The sequence below is a fragment of the Struthio camelus genome, chromosome Z, assembly GCF_040807025.1.
Source record: "Struthio camelus isolate bStrCam1 chromosome Z, bStrCam1.hap1, whole genome shotgun sequence".
NCBI classification, from domain to species: domain Eukaryota; kingdom Metazoa; phylum Chordata; class Aves; order Struthioniformes; family Struthionidae; genus Struthio; species Struthio camelus.
This window is the reverse complement of record NC_090982.1, coordinates 26,071,290-26,089,541: the sequence shown is the minus strand read 5'-3', so window position 1 is coordinate 26,089,541 and position 18,252 is coordinate 26,071,290. Positions and strand designations below refer to the sequence as shown.

The 18,252-nt window shown below is 40.4% G+C and overlaps 1 protein-coding gene across 2 annotated transcripts in view; it reads right to left on the bottom strand.

Moving 5' to 3' along the window:
* Window positions 1-8,783: 8,783 nt before the first annotated feature.
* SMC5 (structural maintenance of chromosomes 5) overlaps window positions 8,784-18,252 on the bottom strand; it is a 50,916-nt gene continuing 41,447 nt past the window's right edge. For both annotated transcript variants that reach the window (XM_068927256.1, XM_068927257.1), the window contains 6 exons: window positions 18,060-18,155; window positions 17,557-17,661; window positions 17,220-17,339; window positions 12,799-12,978; window positions 12,592-12,687; window positions 8,784-9,723 (listed from right to left, as the gene is read on the bottom strand). In XM_068927256.1, coding sequence (XP_068783357.1) covers window positions 9,583-9,723; window positions 12,592-12,687; window positions 12,799-12,978; window positions 17,220-17,339; window positions 17,557-17,661; window positions 18,060-18,155 — 738 coding nt within the window. In that variant the 3' untranslated portion in view covers window positions 8,784-9,582. The remainder of the gene's footprint in view (window positions 9,724-12,591; window positions 12,688-12,798; window positions 12,979-17,219; window positions 17,340-17,556; window positions 17,662-18,059; window positions 18,156-18,252) is intronic.

The following is an 18,252-nucleotide window of genomic DNA, read 5'->3' as shown; positions in this document are numbered from 1 at the left end:
CTTTGCTATCAGGATTAACCTAGGGATCTCAGCTTGAATATTTGGGGTAGAATGCACATTTAAAGAAATGTCATTGTTTCTTCAAATTCTGAAATGATTAACAGATGGGGAGTGCTTTGGCCCATGCAACAACAGAACATGTAGGCTCATTACTACTTGGGACAAGACCCTGTTTCTGGAAAACAAAAACAAAAACGAAAAACCAACCTCCTGAATAGTAACTGATTTGCTCTAATGTATACTGTATTTCAGCATAGGACAGACAGGATTAATGTGATTCATTAACCACTAACAGAATACATTGGCAATGATCAGGTTTGGAGATTCCTATTTTATTGTTTTGTTCATTTGGGTTTTTGAGTTTTTTCTTTTAGTAAAAACAGACAGCAGATCTAACACATGAAATAATAAACTCCAGGTTACTTCTTTGCATCTTGAAGTTAAGTTTAGGAAGAGTGTTGCAGTTGTTGGAAAAGAAAGGAAAATCAGGTTCTCTAATAACGTATGTACGTGTTGTACTATTTTGGAAATACTTAATAGTGCTGAAGTTAGGACAGCTCCTCTCCTTGGTTAAGAAAGCCCATTACTATAGAGAAGCCATGGCTTTAAAGGTATAGCTATACAACATACATCTTTTTTGAACAATTTTTCGTGACCTGTATTACAGATCTACTTTCAGTTTGCAGATGGACTTAGCCCAGCATACACCAGACTGGACACATACTTCAAAATGCTGTTTTACAGATAGTGATCTGTAACACTGTAAAATACCAACTTTCCGACAGTTTAATCAGTTTTATTTTTGTACAGTATTCGTATCCTTTATAAGTTATTTTGCTGTCCTGTTTTGTAAATCACATGAAATTGTAAAAAAAAGAAAAGCAAAAAAAAAAAAATTAGGCATAGATGTTTTTGTACATATGTATATATATTGTCCAAATAAAAAAAGGGATTAAAAGAACAAATGTTGTTTTGAATAATTGGAGTGAGAGAGCGATCATGAAAACCAGTCTAGATGATTATAAAAAAATACTGCTGTGCATGATGAAATCCCTGAGTTGAGTGTAACATGAGCTAGCTTCAAAGATCTCAGTGTTGCTAACCGTTATTGCGCGTGGGTCTTGTTTTCCTGCTTTTCCCACATGTTCCATCTCCCGCTACTGCAGGGAGACAACAACTTAATTGTGGCACAATTTGCAGTGGGGAAAGAATATCTCCTCACCAGCATGCTCTGGCTCCCAGAGAGTTTCTCTTCATTGTTCAGTGGCTCTTGAGCTCAGACTGATGCTCTTTCCTTGCACCATGCAGCTGCCCGTGAGCTAATGATGCTTCAGCCTGGGCTGCCTTGGGATTTCCCTGGGTTTCGAAGGATTCACTGATGTAACCCACCTGTTCAGCCTCAGAAGGAAGGAAAGACAAGAAGCCCAGCTCACTGACACTTAATCGGGACTAGCCAAAAGCAACTACTTGCACACACTAACTTAACCTGGTACCTGAATTGTGCTAGGGTGTGACTGCAAGATCAGACCTGAGGGAATAGTTAATCTTCTGGAAGGGCAGGCAAAGGCAGGGGGGGTGGGATAGTGCCATCTGCAGCTAGAACAAGACAAGTAAGCAGATACCATGTTTTAACATGATACTTGTTGTTTGATAGTGCGGTCATTTTTATGCCCAAGCATGGCAATTTTCTGTGCTAAGACTAAGCAGCCAAAAGACAAATGCACCAAACTCACCATAGAGTTTTCTGGTTTCCTGTCATTCTTTTTTAGGAATAAAAGGACATAGGACTGGAGCATTAAGCTCATTGCCCTGCAATGCCATCATACAGCACTTTCCACAGATTTATCATTCCTCACTTAAAACACACTGATTTTTGTCTTTAGTGATCTGCAAACACTACTAAAATCTTCCTAGTGTAAGTGGGCTTAAGAGGACATTTCCAGCCACTGACATCTGAAAGACTCAACAGAATAGTTCTTGCATGAATGATGTAGTTTTTGGCTGGACGAGGCATGACATATGAAGAATAGAAACATTCCAGTGGAAGCTGGAAGTGAACATTTCAACTGCAAAATGAGGAGGTAAGCGTGACCCTAAATACTGACCAACTGATTCGGAGAGCACAGTTTCTACAAGGACACGTTCCCCCCCGCCCCCCCCTCCCCCCGCCCTACTGAGGGGAGAAGAAAGGCATGTAATGTGACATGTAATGCCATGAAAGTTCAGTTAAATGCCTGCAGCATAGTTCAGAAAACCACATCCAAGGGTAATATCCTACCTCCGAGGGTGACGTCTTTCGTTTCCGTGACAGTCTAAAACATATGTTGTTCAGCATTTATTCGGAGCCAAGCGTTGGGGAAGTCTCCTTTCTGCATGAGAGCTTCGTACTAACTGCTGCTTTCCCAGTGGTTTTTGTTCTGGAGCCAAAACCTCTTCCAGGTCGAGCTCCTCACATCTCCCAGCCACATCTGACAAACTACATCAACAATAACTTAATGCAAAATTGCAATTGTCAGAACAAGGTACTTACCGAAGTCTGCCTTAAGGGGTTGCCTTAAAGCAAGGGAACCTTTCCCAATGGCAGGAATTGTGCAATTACAATGCCTTCAGAGGTATTCTGTCCTCAGTTGACAACTTCCCTGGCCCCTAAAATATCTCATTTGAAAACTTCCCTGGCCCTTAAAATATCACGTAAGAAAACTTCTACAGACATTACGGAACTCCTCCCCTTTCAAAAAGGGGAAGAGTTTTTACTCCTTAATAAATATTTGTTTCTGAATTAGTATACATTGTATCTTTCCAGTTTATATATCTGCATATGGAGCTCACCTGTTCCTTTTGGGGGGGAGAGGGATCAGAGTCCCTGTTGCTTTTAACATCTATTTTTGAAGTGGCTGCAACTGTTTCACTTTGAGTCATCCACATTGTATGTTACCTGTCGTTTTCTGCTCTGTTCTTTTCGAAAGCTCCTCCTTGGTATCTTCTGCAACCATCTTCTTACTTATCATCTGTCCTTTCATTCTTGCTTCTAGCAATGCCAGCTTTGTTCACTGCTGCCCATAGTTACTTCCCCCCCGCAAAAGTGAATTTTGATCAGCTTGCTTGCAGCGTCCTTATCTCCACGCCCCTCAAAAGGACTATCAGTCTCTGAGAGAAGATGCCTTGCTCTTCTACAGGTAAGCACTAGGTTTGCTTGCCAAGATGTGTAGCTCCAGCTACAAGTTTATGCAAATCATTTACAACACTGAACTGTAGCTACTGACATGTGTAAGGCCGCTTCATTTTGACACTAACATACACTGTCAACAACATATTAGCCTGGTGGCGGGAATAAAGTAACAGAAGGAAGACTGGCGAACAAAGGAATTACTCCGAGAACAACTGGGAAGCAGAAGAATTGTGCAGAAAAGCTGGTGGCATTTGGTGGAAAGCACAGAGATGGAAATTGCTGGCTGGGAAAATGAGCTGTTGGGAAAGGGTTGAGCTATAGGAGAGGAAGATGACTGGCAGACTGCTATAGCGAGAAGGTAGGCTGGTTACCTCTCTCATCTTCTGCCTCTGGTGTTGCTACTTGCCTTTATTTTTGCACATTCTCCTTGCTAAGTTCCAGCATCTGCCATGGTAGCCCCTGAAAACCTTGAACGTATCCAGTCCCTGCCCCCACCTCCTCTCTCCACTTGACAACAATGCAGCCTTATCAATAATTAAAGTTAACACTGTAGTAAAATGAAGTGTATGTACAGTAACTACTCCTAAATAACCCCTGCACAGCAAATCCACATTCCTATGGAAGGCAGCTGGATCAACGAGCCTCACAGAAGGAGCATGGCTTAAGAGCCTGCCTAGCCTGTGACTGCAACCTAAGGGAAACATTCCTGCCACTGCTCAGGTTCAGGCTGAGACGGGTGGAGAATTTTTCTTAGAGCAGAGGTAGATTTAGCTCTCTTCTTCATTTCCTCCTTGCCCCAAATTATGACGTAATGAATCCTGGCTTTATTCTGAATTAGCAAAACATTGGGAAAAAAATGCTTCTGTAACAAGAAGTTCTAAAAAAGTCTTGTTTTGGATATTTTGTTTCAGCAACTCGTAACTGAAAAGGGTGATTTTGGCTCTGTATATTTATAGTAAAGCTGGAGCGCCAAGGCTCCCCCTCCTTGTCATGTAGGCTCTCCCCCCCAGACACTTTCCATCATATATTGTGTCAGTTAAAGCAGAAGAAACTACAGCACACCTTCAAGAAGCAGGCCAATGAAAGACAGGGGAAGGGGAAATGATATACCTAACGCCAAAATAGCTCCCATAAAATTGTGAAATATTTTGAGGTTCAACTACCAGGGAACTACTGAGCCAATACAGCTCCTCAGTCCAGCTCATGTATAGCAGTGGTGGTGCTGAAGGTTCAGGGGGTGCAGGAACAAGAGTGGGGATTATGCGTTGCCCAGGACCTTCCCTTAGCGGCTCACTGCGGGTGGGGACAGGACTCTTGCTGAGCTTCGTGAGCAGTAAGTATCTGTAACTACACATCTCCCTTCCTCACTTCATCCTCCCCACCAAGAAAAACCCTACTACCCAAACCCTAAGAATGGGCAGCACAGTGTCAGATAACACGTTAATGATATTGTGGTGACCCAACAGGACGGTATTGTGTCTAATGAACGTATATGTTGTGATTTATTTACCTGTAATTGTTATGATTGTGGTTCGATATGTAATTGTGAGGGGATAAAGGCGGGAGTTCCCAGCCACCAGCGTAGGTTTAAAAATGGTTGGTGGGACAGTACCCCGTGGGCCCCGGTGGTGCCAACACGGGGATTCCAGGAAGTTCTCCTCCCGAGCGCTCCAGCTGGGGTCTCTGAGACCCCTTATCCTCTGTGGAGCACTTGGGGTTGGAGTGAACCAGGAGGGAGACAGCTAGAAGTGAAGGCCGTGAGTGTGACCAATGGTCATTCAGAAAACACCTGCGTCACTTGGCAGGGGCAGCACGTAAGGCAACGTTGTAAGTAGCCAGGCATGCTTTTCGTGGAGGGAACGGAGGAGTTGAAATCACGGACTGGCTGAGAAGAGTCAGGCGCGGCACTCCTCCGTGCCTGTGAAGCGGTGCTGTCACTAAGCCAGTTGCAGCGCGTCACTGCACTGCCGAGACGAGCTGCGGGATAGCCGCCACCGGCAGCGCAGGAGCAAGACCACTGGCACCTTCCTCAAACCCCTGGGAGCGGGACGCCGTTTCCAGCGCACGCTCCGGAGAAGCCACCAGAAAACCGGTGGTAAGATTCAGCCGTGGCCACTTCTCGCCGTTGACAGGCCTTCGCTCACCCTTGAGGGTTTACCAGCCGGTGCTCCTGCAGCGGTTCCCCTTCACCAGCACCAGCCACAAGCTTTGCTACCTGGACCTATCCCCGACAGGCACGCTGTAGGGTGCCTGGGTCCGGTGGCTCTTTTCCTCGCTGCAGGGGTGTAAGGTAGCCAGCCTCGAGGTGCTGACCTCCACCCTGTGAGGGTAGGCGGTGGCTCACCCCTCCCATCTCCCTCCTCCTTTCCAAATGGCGTGGGTCGCCTCCCTGCCAGGCGAGGGGTAGTAAGGTTGACTGGAATCGGTTGCATATGCCTCGTAACATCAGGGTACTGTAAGGACTTGCTGTGTATTTCTGTCACTACTTTGTTATTGTGGGTTATTGTATCCTTTCCTTACAGTATAGTATGGCGTATTGTATATAATAGGATAAGGAATTGTATTGTTTTTATAAAGGATAACAAGATACAATAGTATTTGCATTACTACGCTGTTTAGTTGTTATATAATCATTCAAACTTAACAGGGCATGTTAACTCCTTTCTAGTTTACTACGATCCCACCTGCCACCTACGAACCACCAGCCGTAGGAACCCTTCAAGGGAGCAAATACATATATAGGTTCTATACCTAGTACACAGGTGACTATATCAACAATAATGGCATTTAAGTTGTACTGTTGTTGCACCTGTGAGGGGACCGCCTCTCCTGGCACGCAATAGATATGCACGTGGTTGTAAAATTGAATGACAAATTGCACATTTTACATACTTGCTTGCTCTAACACTTAATTTCCTTTCTAGAAGACATAATGGAATAATATGGGAACTGGGCAAGGAAGGTGAAAATTAAGACTTACTAGTAAGAGATGTTCAGAAAAAAAAAAAAAAAAGGGCTAAGAGAAAGGGCTAAGGCTCATGAAAGAAACTGTAAGTCTGTTTCCACAAAGTATAGAAAGCTGTGTTTGAAGATGGGCCAGCAGCTTCTAGAAAGGAAGCAGCAGCTGAACTGCTTACTAAAAAAAGAGAGGTACCTGGACATGAACCATAAACAAAAGCCTCCCACAGTGTTAATTCTAAATAAAATCTGTTATCAGGCCTAGAGCAGATGCATATTCTGGTCTCTAAAGAGCACCTGCCATACTTAATAAGCAGCCCGCAGTCAAGACCAGGTCTGTGCATCTGAGCACCTCACCTCCAAAGCCTGCAACACAGACATTCAAGTCAGCAGCAGCCTTAACAGATCTCCTCTATTCTGATTTCCAATATAAGCCCAACTTTCAAGTAGGCATGTTACAAGCACTGTACTCCCGCAGCGGCCTCTCCTCATTCTAGCTTGCTACCTCACTTCCCAAGCGCTGCTTTACAATCTTTGCTAGTTAACAATAACGCACTTGCACAAATGCTATTTTCAGTCATGAAATACAGGAAAGGCTGATTTAGAAGTGCTTTTGAGTATTTGGTTTCTCAAAATCTTTTTCTGTCTCATAGTCACAATTTCCAGGCTGCTTTTCTCTCTATATGAGCAGACACAGCTGTTTGTCAGAAGTGCAGATGGCGGTGGAATATCATCTTTATAGTAGTCTTTTGCTGGCTTAAACAGCAGAGAAGAATACTTGTTTTTGAAAGTTCAATTTATACTTCAACTGCCAGGACTATCTGGGGTCCTTCCACTTCTATACTTTTGAGAGGTCCTGTCCAGTCTGCAGGAAAAGTTGGGTACTGTATGCATGTTTAACCTTAACTGCCAGTCATCCGCTCCTCCTCACGCTTACTCTGAAATTAATTCCATGTGCTTTTATAGCAAGTGTCCAAGAGGAGCTGAGTGGAAGCAGAAAAGCATGAGGAGCAGCAGGAAAGCTGGCAGCAATGCAAGGGTCCTGTACACAGCTAAGGAATGCTAAATAATGCTGTAGCTCCACTAAGTGGCTTCATGTTGGTTTTTCATGGTTAAATATACCGTCCCGCTCAAAAGAGTTACTGTACGCCAGAGGAGTTCTAAACATAGCAACGATGCACCTGCCGATGAATCATCAGGTTACCAAGACAAACTTGTGTATGGGAAGTATACGCTTATGTTTATAGCCTATTTGCAAATAGCAGTGGCTGCTTTTATATACAACAGGTCTGCCCCCTACCCCCAAGAAAGGCTTTAGCTAGCAGGGCTAGTGGACAGTGACGCTCTACTGACCAATAACGTGACAATGTGGTACTTGTCACACTGTCTGGGGAAAGGCAATGAGTGACAGTGTCGTATTAAGTCTGTAACTGGAAATGTTGAAAATAGGAGCTCTGGACAGTAGTGATAGACCTCCATGGGAAAAAGCAAACACGCATAACCCCACCATCCTCTTCACCCGTGCAATGTGACAGGCATGTATCCAGAAGTAACTTTAGAAACAGTAAGTCTCACTCTTGAAAGGAAAAAATCAGACTTGCATTACATACCTCAGCCTGAAAAATAAGAAGAAAACTGAACTCTAAGAAGAAATCCTGTAAATTTCTAAGACAGCATTAAGAAGAGAGAGATGCTGACCAGCCACAGAAGAACTGACCATTAATTAACCATACAGGTTCAGGGTTCCTAGGAGCCAAGTATTTTGATGATCAACAAACACATTTAAAACCCTGATCTTGCAATAGGATAGGCCTTTTGCTTTTGCAAAGCCTCATTTAAGTCAAGGAGACTCTTCCTGCCCACTCAGTCCTTGGACTACAGCCCGAGTTTCCGCATTCTTTTTGTTCTCCTGTCAAATATTTGTATATGGACACTAATCCTCATGGAATTCACTTCGTAGTAAGACAGAGCTCCATTGATTAACAGTGGTCAATATTCTGGCCTGTGATGTAGTAATATGTAGCTCTCCATTCCCTTAAAGGCACCTTTATTTTAAATAGGAACTCAAGTATTTCTTTTAATTTTAATCTTTGAAACTTTTCAGAACTTAGCTTTTATTTTGCATAGGGATTCTTGTTCTATTTTTAACACACCATTTTTATGTTAAAAGCCAGATACATCAGTTCTATTGGCAAAGTTCATTGATAGAATATTGTTAAGTAAAAATCCCACCCACAATCAAAAGGATGCTAAACTTTGCATGAAATTCTATCAATGGCCACTTCTCTGGTGAAAATGAGGATGCTGCATATATTCAGAAGGCATTCTGGGACTTGCTCTTTTTAAAGTATATTTTACATATAGATGGTAGTTTCAATTGCTTTACAAAATATGTTCTTCACAATTGAGCATTAAGTTTAAAATTTTTAATAGTTAACTGAATAACCGATATTTTAGTCTAGGCATTCAGTGTTCTATTGATAACACCTACTTTCAAATATTTAACAGCGGCAGCCAAAATTCTACTAGTAAATTTTTATGGCTATTTGTCAAATTGCTATTGTGTCTACAGTCACTCCAATGCAACCAAAGCCTTCTAAGTTTAGTCCAGGAGCCTTTTTAGATTAGAAATCAGCAGGAATATTTTCTCCATCTATCAGCAAAAACATACCAGGTTTTATTCATAGAAAAGTTATATATTGCTTAGCTTTATTTCTACAGGATAACTAGTTCATTCTTTCAAAAACCCCTGGCTTTGTCACAGCCTCTTTGCTGTGAAAAAATGAAGACCTCATCCTTCTATGAATAGAAAATGGAACATTAGCTCAACTATAATAAATAACACTTTGTTACTTACATTACTATAATAATAGTATATTCTTTCTGTTAACATCAGGTATATTTTCACAAAAGAAAAAACAATGCACAGCTACTTACAAACCGCTCTTTTCCCACACATCCCTCATTTATTCAGAAAGTTCCAATTTCAATAGGAAAACTTCGGAATAAGCCCTTAACTGAGTTAGGACACTTTTTACCAAAAGTAAATTCCAATTTTTGGAAAAAAAATTGACATAGGATCAACCCAGTGTAATCTAGAAAAACTAACAACTATATTTCTCATGTTACATGCTTACATTGCAGGAGCCCTTACTGACAAAAAAGCAAAATACAAGCAACATCTTTTTTATTTAAAACAACTGCTGATAAAAAGTAGTTTCTTTGGAGAAATAGCCCATTATAAAAGATTTGGGAAAAAAAAATCATACATTTCAAATCTTTTATACTTTCATGTAAGTTCTAAGAACCAAGCTGTTAGTCATCAGTTCTTTGCAGGTTCTCACCTTTTACAATCTTTAAGTCTTGAATGCCAAGTATTCCAAAAAGGATCTACAAAAAGATTACATACAATATATACACACACACACACACATATCTATACACATATGTATGTATCACTGTTCGTCCATCCTTCCAACTCGCCGCCGTCGCCTACAGAAAGCCTTTAAGTTCCATTTGTTTGTTTCCATCATAAAAGGTCCATTGTAGACAAACAATACTGTCATCTTGTCATTGTAAGTGAGATTCTGTAGGAGCTGGGGAAAAATACAAAAAACAAAGTAAAGATAGAGCAGAAGGTGTTGCCCGTTATCTAAAAGAGATGAAGGAGATCTACATAAAGCATTAGACCTCAAAAGGTCAACACAGCAAGATCATTTTTATACCCTGACAGATGACATTGAACTTGTTCGTACAAACTTCCAAAGAGACTCTACTGCTCCCTCAGACAACCTATTTCCGTGCATCACTATTCTTACTCTGAGAAAATGTTTCTTGATATCCAATCTGTACCTTTTTGCTGCAAATGAGGCTACTACTTTTTGCCCTATTCACTGTGGGCAGAGAACACTGACTGCTTCTCTTCTTTGGGGAGGGTGGTGGGTAGAGGAAAGATATTTGGACACAGTTGTCTCTCTTCAGTCTCCTCCTCCTCTGAGCTAAGTGATTTCCTTCGTGGGAAGTTAAGCTTTCAGAACTTCTCACAAGTTGCACTGCTGTCTTCTGGAATATCCCAGCCACTGTACTATTTTCCTGATGTGTGACAGCCAAAGCCGGATACTCCTAATCAGGGTCTTGTTAGGGCTAAGTGCAGCAAACCGATAAACTTCATGCATCTTGCAAGCTACATGCCTATTGCCATGGTACTGCTAAGGAAAGCAACTTACTTGCAACTCATGCTCAATTTGTAATGTGCTGTAATTTCTCTCCCCCCAAGTCATTTAGGCATTTATGCCCGAGATCGGATGCTGTTTTTCATTACTCCCATTTAAATACCAAGACCTATGCTTGTCCCTGCTGAAATACACCCTGTTTTCAAATAATATTATCTAATCTAAGATTGTTTTGAATTCTAATCTTGCTCTACAGCAAAGCTGCAATCACTCCCAACATGGTGGTTATCTGCAAGTTTAATAAGCATACTCTATTTCATCGTAGACTGGTATTAAAAACACTGATTTTCAAAGCAAAGACTCACTCCTGAAGAACATATTCAGTCATCTGCTCATTTTGATAGTGAATCATGACTATTCAGAAAACAATTTTCCTAATCAACCCTATTGCATGTTAATCCATATCCCTATCCCTCTGTAGTTTCCTTAAAAGGATATCTGGGAAAAGTGTCAAAATCATACTGAAAAAATCAACATAACAGTTTCTCCTGGAGCCACAGGATACATAAAGGAATTTAGATTAGCATACAATTTGTTACCTGTTACTCCATATCTCACTTTCTAAAAAGGGATTACATACAGCTAGGACTACACTAATTTCTCCAGAAACTGCAGGTAAGCCACTGGAACTCCATGCCTCAGCTTGCTCTTGGCAGCCTTTTAATTACCCTCTGATGCAGCTCACCTGAACCATCTCATCAGCTAATATGAAGGCTAAAATCAGCTTTATATGAAGTGCACTCTCAATACTGTTCTTTGTGGTAGGTCATTACAACTTCACCACAGGTTACTGTGTTAATCACCTACCTGTGGTTGATCTTAGTAAACAACAAAAAGCAACCCCCCTAAAAAACAAAATAAAACTTCAGCCTTCTCTTGCTACTGAATAATGGTCCGACACAGTCCTTATCTTCCTCTTACCATAAACTTTAAATGGAATTTTCCTCTTAAACCGCTGAAATTTGTTTCTTTTTTCTCATTTTCACTCTAACCTTTCCAGTTAGCACTGCATGCTTAATTTTCTTCCTTATCTATTCTTAGTAATTTGACAGCAAACACAACTTTTAAAACTGACTTAGATCCCTAGACAGTTGTCTTCTACAGCCCCTCTTTGTGGGAAGCACTGCTGCTGGTAGAACTATATCCTTACAAAATCTAAATCAACCCTCTTACTTCTCAAAGTAGGGGAGAACATAGAAAAGCACAGCTGACAGTAAGGAGAAAAAAAATACAAGACGACAAAAGGGGAAAGATTACTTTTGTCCTACTTGTTTTGTATTGGTAACGCAGAAAAGAAATGAGCAAACTGTGCGGAAATAAGGAAACTGCAAGATCAGAAGGAGGAGGAAGCACCACCCTTTTCCTGTCTTCAGTCAGGTAAATCGTGCAGGTGGGTTTTCACAGGTCCTTCAACTGCTCTTTAAAGAAAATTTAAAGAAAACAAGGGCAGCCAGATCTTTTAAAATGCAGTTAACTGGGTGATAGGAGAACTGACATCTTAATAAAAAGTGCACAGATTATTACTGACCACTTGCCACCTTGGTGCATAAGTAATCTTTACTAGTTCAATCTCTCTTGTTTTGAACTGAAAATAACATTAGCCTCTGATGCAGACTGAACAGCCACCCTACTACCCCTTTCAAGTCATGTAATCTTAACCTAATAAGTCAATAATCCAGTTTTTGGTTTTAACATTAGAGTACAACTAAGCACCAGTCATCCCGGACTGAAAAGTCCTCCTCTAGCCTTCTTCCATGGAACATAGCATTGGCCCTTTCTAAGCTTATATGCCTCAGTCTAATACTTGAATAGTTTTCCCCCGTTAACGCAAGATGCTTGTGCTTCAGAGATCAGCAGCAGCAGCCTCTTTTAAGATCGTTATTTGACTCGCCTGGAAGTTGGTCTCCACTACAATCCATGTTCTGTGAGAGGTACGGGTATTACATTTGACAGCCTTATTGCACGGTATCCCTATCTACTGCTAGTTAACTTGTGATGCTTTCACAGAAGTCACAAGTTCCAAAATACATTTATTACAAGGTAAACCTTGGTATAGGTTGTTTGAATTCCTGCCAGGACTTTAAAATGGACAAATTCTGTTACAGCGCATCCATTTAATACTGTCAGAGGAAACCAACCAGAAGCAAGTTATATAGTGTTTACAGGGTTGTTACCATACAAAATTCAGCTCTCATACACATCAAACTTTCAATTTAATTTCCATCCTTATACCTTCGGTGTAATAAAGAAGTACTGAGATGTGCTTTCTTTACAAGCAGTTTTCACAACCATTTCAAAAACTCTTCTCTCATTGACTGGATCCATTCCCTTAAAAAAAGAAAAGGAAAAAAAAAATAAAGAAAAAAAGAGTCTGCTCCCTCGACTGTTTCATAAGCAAGTGTATAACAAGACTTTATTTATTGTGCTATTGATTCTTACCTGATTTATTTCATCTACAACCCTAAAAGGACATCTGTTGAGTTCCTGTAGAGCCATCAGGTACAACATAGTTGAAACACTTTTCTCACCTCCACTCTGATGATAGGGAGTCAATTCATGAAGCTCAGTGCTACTACGGAATTTGACTCTAATGCGAATCCCATACTTGTCATACTCCTCCTACAAAAGTAAGCATCTGTTAAACTTAGCTCCTCTGTATTACAGCTTATTTGATAAGAAAACACAAATGACAGGAAATCAACCTAATATTGATATATTCGCTTCGATTCGATTTCATAAGGTTTCCTAGACTTTGATCTGTTCTTGTTAGACAGAGAACTTTTTTCATACCACTCTCTCCTCACAGCAATGATTTACTCATTTCTGAATCCCTAGTAAGGAAGACTTCATATGCATTAAGGACTTGACAACAAATACATGTCCTGGCTAGAGGAAGAGGATGGAGTAACACCACTACAAATTCCACTGATTCAAAACATGCATCAGGGTGCATAATGCTATCAGCGTAAACAGTGGGGAGGATAGCCAAAAAAAAAAAGGTTACGCTCCCAGAGAAATATCTGATACTTTCCAAATGCAAGCACTCCAATTAAATCCTTCTGAAACTGTATTCCAAAATAGGATGAGAGGCTACTTTTCCTCCACTAGCAGATGAGATACAAAATCTCTACAAAACCCACCATGACAGCAACTTCCTTTTCATCTGCAGAGTCAGGAAAGCCACACACAAAGGATTCTGGCTCAGGCCTTTTCTTTAACAGAAGATTGATGCTTGAGAATGGTTTGAATCTATGAGGCATAGGCGTAGGGATAACAATTGTGGTTGAAAAGAAGGCCCATGCAAGTAAACTCATTCGTGATTTAAAGAAAAAAATATCTCTGGAGTACTTCCTGATCTTTGCAAAGTCCAGGTAAACTTAGTGCAAGAACGGGGATATAATCTCCGGTGCAGAAAACCCATATTTACTGCTTACAACTTTGTCTACTAAGACAAAATCTTTCACGCATGTTCTTCATTCTCCAAATAGTACACAACACTAATGCCTAGAGCAGAAGAAAGGACTGATGACCATCACCCCAGTGGTTACCTGCAGTTTTAGAAAGGAGGGTTGTGGCAAGAAGACAATGAGGAGACCATCTCACAGAAGCTGGCACACATCAGACTGGTTTAGGTTCCTACATACCATAGACATCAAAAGGCATACGAGTCTTGGTGATTCAGCAGAGTCGAGCCCCTGGATAACGGCAGGGCTGCCTTCTATGAAGCGTAACAAGGCCTAACAGTTGCCATGAAGTAAATACGCCACACCCTCTTAATTGTCTTAATGCATTTTAAGTCTGTGGGAACAAAACTTAGCTTCTTTGCTACCCTCGTGTCTTGTTTTGGGATTAATAATGTATATGCCACATAGCATCTAATACTTGAAAGGATTTGAGAGGACATCAGCTGATCTGCTGAGTCAGGAGAATAAGCCATCTTTTGGTGTTCCTGATGTTTTGTTACAACTGTGGATAGACAAACATCCTCAGGACTGCAAAGCGTACAGTCTTATACTAGTATTTACTGTCATATAGTACAAATCTCTTGTGCTTCTGGTTTACCAGCATTACAGAAACACAAAACTGTGAATCCCTGAGGCTAAGACAAATGCATATGGTCTTTGCGACAGAATGAAGGTGATTCAGCATAATTGCAAACTCAGTCTACAGAAGTGCATGATTTTTCCAGTTTTGAAGACTAGTTACCTTTCTCACTCTCAATGTCTCCTCTACTGGCAATGGGTTGGCACTTCCAAGGAAAACTGGAGTACCATGAGGATAAGCGCAACACAACTACAACCTACATTCTGGAGTAAAGCAAGACTAACTACAACTTATACCATTTGCAGGCTAGTTTTGCTTACCAATTCATTCTCCTCCACTATTGGAAAAATTCTTCTTTTGCCTCTAATGAAGACTATTAAAAGTACACTTAACTTCTCAGATTTGCAGATTGTACCTTCATAGCCATGTCTGAAAATCAGGAACCTAAGCAGCAAAATCATGCAGCATGTTTTCCAAACAAGCACGTGCTGTTGCGTTGACCTTTTTGGGGTGATATTTTGCGGAGAGGAGCTAATGAGAGACTCTCCTACTCAGCAGAGATAACAGACCCATCACTTAGATGAACTCTTTCCATCTGACTAGGATTTGGTACTTGATTGTCAGCTCAGCCTCAAAAGACCCACTGTCTGACTTAGCAACACCTAAAAATATCCACGTGAAAAGATATCCATGAGTTTACAATTTAATTCCTGTTTGTTCTCTAACAGATATTTGCAGATCTTTTGCAAAGATCTTTTGCAAAAGATCTTTTGCTTTGGAAAGTGACTGAGCTTCCTGTGGGACAACGAGAACTTGACCGCTTCACAAAAGGAGAAATAAAAAACAGGTCCTAAGGCCACCAGGCCCACTTTAGTTTCAGACGCATTGACGCAGCCTGAAGTGAGGCTGGGAGAAGTTTACAAGGCATAGGCTGGCAAAACCTCTAGTAAGAAACATCTGGGCTACACCACAGCCACAGAGGCATCACGAAGTCAGGTCTTTGTTGACAGACAAAAAATGGTTAGGTATTCCAGGGCCTGTCGAGAATGGTCAAAACTCCCTGTGGGAAACTGAGGAAGGTGAGGATGATCAGTGCAAGCACTCTGGATTCTGGCTAACAAGTGCTACCAAGGAAACTCAGAAGGTTCAATGACGTTTCTGCTAGGATGTCAAGGGAAGACTAGTGAAGGTTCCTAAAGGACTGCAAGGTAAGCTGACAGAAGCCTGACCTTCAGCGCCACAGAAATATTTGTAACAATGATAATTCTGCCTAAAGGCTCTCTCTTTTGATATTTACAAGGTCAGGGCCAAAAAGCCTCCTGCAGAGAGGGAGGGTAAAGAACCCAGGCTCCAGAACAGCTTATCCACCTCTCTGTATCAAGGTCTTGATTTCTTGGGGAAAAGCTATGCACCTCCTTGGCAGTGTACCACTAGTTCACCTCTCAAGTTACTTGCAAAATCTTCACAAGATGAAAAAAAAAAAGGACCTTCCAAGAAAGATACTTAGAAAGACGGTCCAGACCGCCTTTGCCTTTAAATTGCTTTACACCGTTTTTGTGTACTCTCTCCCAACTTATTTTTTTATTTTTAGATAACAGACAGTATTTGTTTAATGCAGATCTGACTCTGCATTAGTCAGTAAGTAACTATCTTAACTAGTAACTACATTATGATAGTTACTTACTATCATAAAAGAACTGAAAAGCCCATGTTTTAATGCACTGCTTCACAGTACTAATTTCTATATAAACAAACCTTTTTATACACTGCTCCTGTAAAGAGCTTTTTCAGTTATGCTTCTGCCCCCAAAAATAACTACCACTTTAATATTTTAAGAACTGCTTGAGTAATTTACAACAGCAAAAAATGTTTTAAGTGTCCACTTTCACTGTTGTAGAATGCAAGCATCACATAAAACAGTCTTAAAATCATCACTACAGAGATCAATTTTAAACAAAATATCCAATTTCATTTCAGCCCACTCCACTGAATATCTCTCCCCAAGGCACTACTGAGGCTTTAAACTTTTCATCAGAGGTAAATCCTGCCTATCAACAATGGCATAACAGTCTGGTCCAAACGATTGCTACTGCTCCAGAACAGTCAAAACGCCAACAGACTTGAAAATAAGTACACATAGAACCAAATCACTGTAACACCAAATAGTCACTGTATGGTAATAGAAAAGCACAAATTAGCCAAAAAAGCAGAAATAAATCACTAACATAATGAATCTGAGTTACAGCTAAAGTAAGTAAAATGCTTCTAACTGAACACTCTAAGTTATGGAAAAACAGCAAGGAAAAAAACAGAACTAAGATGCCCACTTCGACCTACTACAGTGAGAAGAAGGAAGCTGGTATATTATTCTGAAAATTTAGATAAATGCACAGCTCCAACAGTTGCTGCATTCCCTGAAGGGTATTGTTTTGGCAGAAAGTAAAAACATTTCCAGAAATTTAAAATCTAAAAGGCTTTCTCAAAATCAGCCTTTGGTGAAAAGATAAAAAAACCCAGCAATTTAGTCTTAGAGAAAGATGATTATTTATTCAGTTGCAGGAAGCTTCCAAAAGTCAATAGAGTTGAACACCTACGTAACCGGACAAAGACTTATTTTTCTTTTGTTAGACTGATCAGCCAGTTCTAGTATTTCAAAAAAGTTTGTTCAATAGTTTAAAAAACATGAAGAACCTTTGAACAATCATCTTTCCTATAATCCAAAAGCCAAATTATTATTTGGTCTCTAGCAATATACAAGTGCAGGAAGATGCAGGAAAATGAGTTTGTTATTCTTCTGCATGAAAATTATATCATACCTCATTTTCTACATGAAGATCAACTTCGCCAGCGCACTGCATAGAACTAAAAAAGTTACTGAACTTCTCATTGATTTGCTCAACCAGCTTTTTCAAGGGGTTTAGCCACCTCTCTTTGACCTAGAACAAGAAATACTCATGTAAAACCACGTTTAACTCAACTTTTCTTAATAGCAACTAAGTATAAAAAACACTGTAACTACGGAACACCTCAGTTCACACTCAAAACTTGAAATGTTACCCAAAAATGAATGTACACATATTTATATTTTTTTTCTACATACAGTCTATTCTAATAAGGACACACTGAAACAGAAGTGCTAATTTCAATTATTACCTGTGAAATATTTTGTTTATAGTTATCCAGCACATTTTTCTTTTCCTCTAGTTCTTCCATCAGCTGTTGTATTTCTTGTGTCCGCTTATTGTATTCTTCAACAACCTGCCAGAAGGAAAAAAACAAGTAGTCAACAAAATGTTTATCATTTCTAGCCTTCACTGTAAAAATAACACACTGCACTGATTCTGTTCAAATACAATTACATAGCCTATTGCACCGTGTTCTGAACAAGAGACGTTTCTAGTTTTAAACCAAAAAAACCTGTAAAGTATTGCTTTTTTCAGGTTAATGCAACTTTTTTTTTTTTTTAAATACACAGAACACACTGTTCCTTCGGAAGAACCTACTTAAAATTCTAATAGATGCAGAATCTGGCATTTACAGTACATTGTTCCTGCTGTCTAGCTTATTATACCAAGAGATCTAGTACAGAGTGGGAAGCAAATACAATACAGTTGGAGGGGGAGGAAAGGAGCAGGGAGAGAAAGCAGTGAACACACCGAAGCATTCAGGCCTGTGAAACAGGAGGCCCTGGATTTCTCCTCATTCAGGAAAGCATCAATTTCCTCCAACGTGTTCGGAAGAGCCTGAAAAGCCTACAAGAGAAAGGACGCATACGTTTTACAGCAATACTAATGAAGCAGTGAATTTTACTAAAAAGAAATCGAGCAAGACAATATTAGATTACTTTTA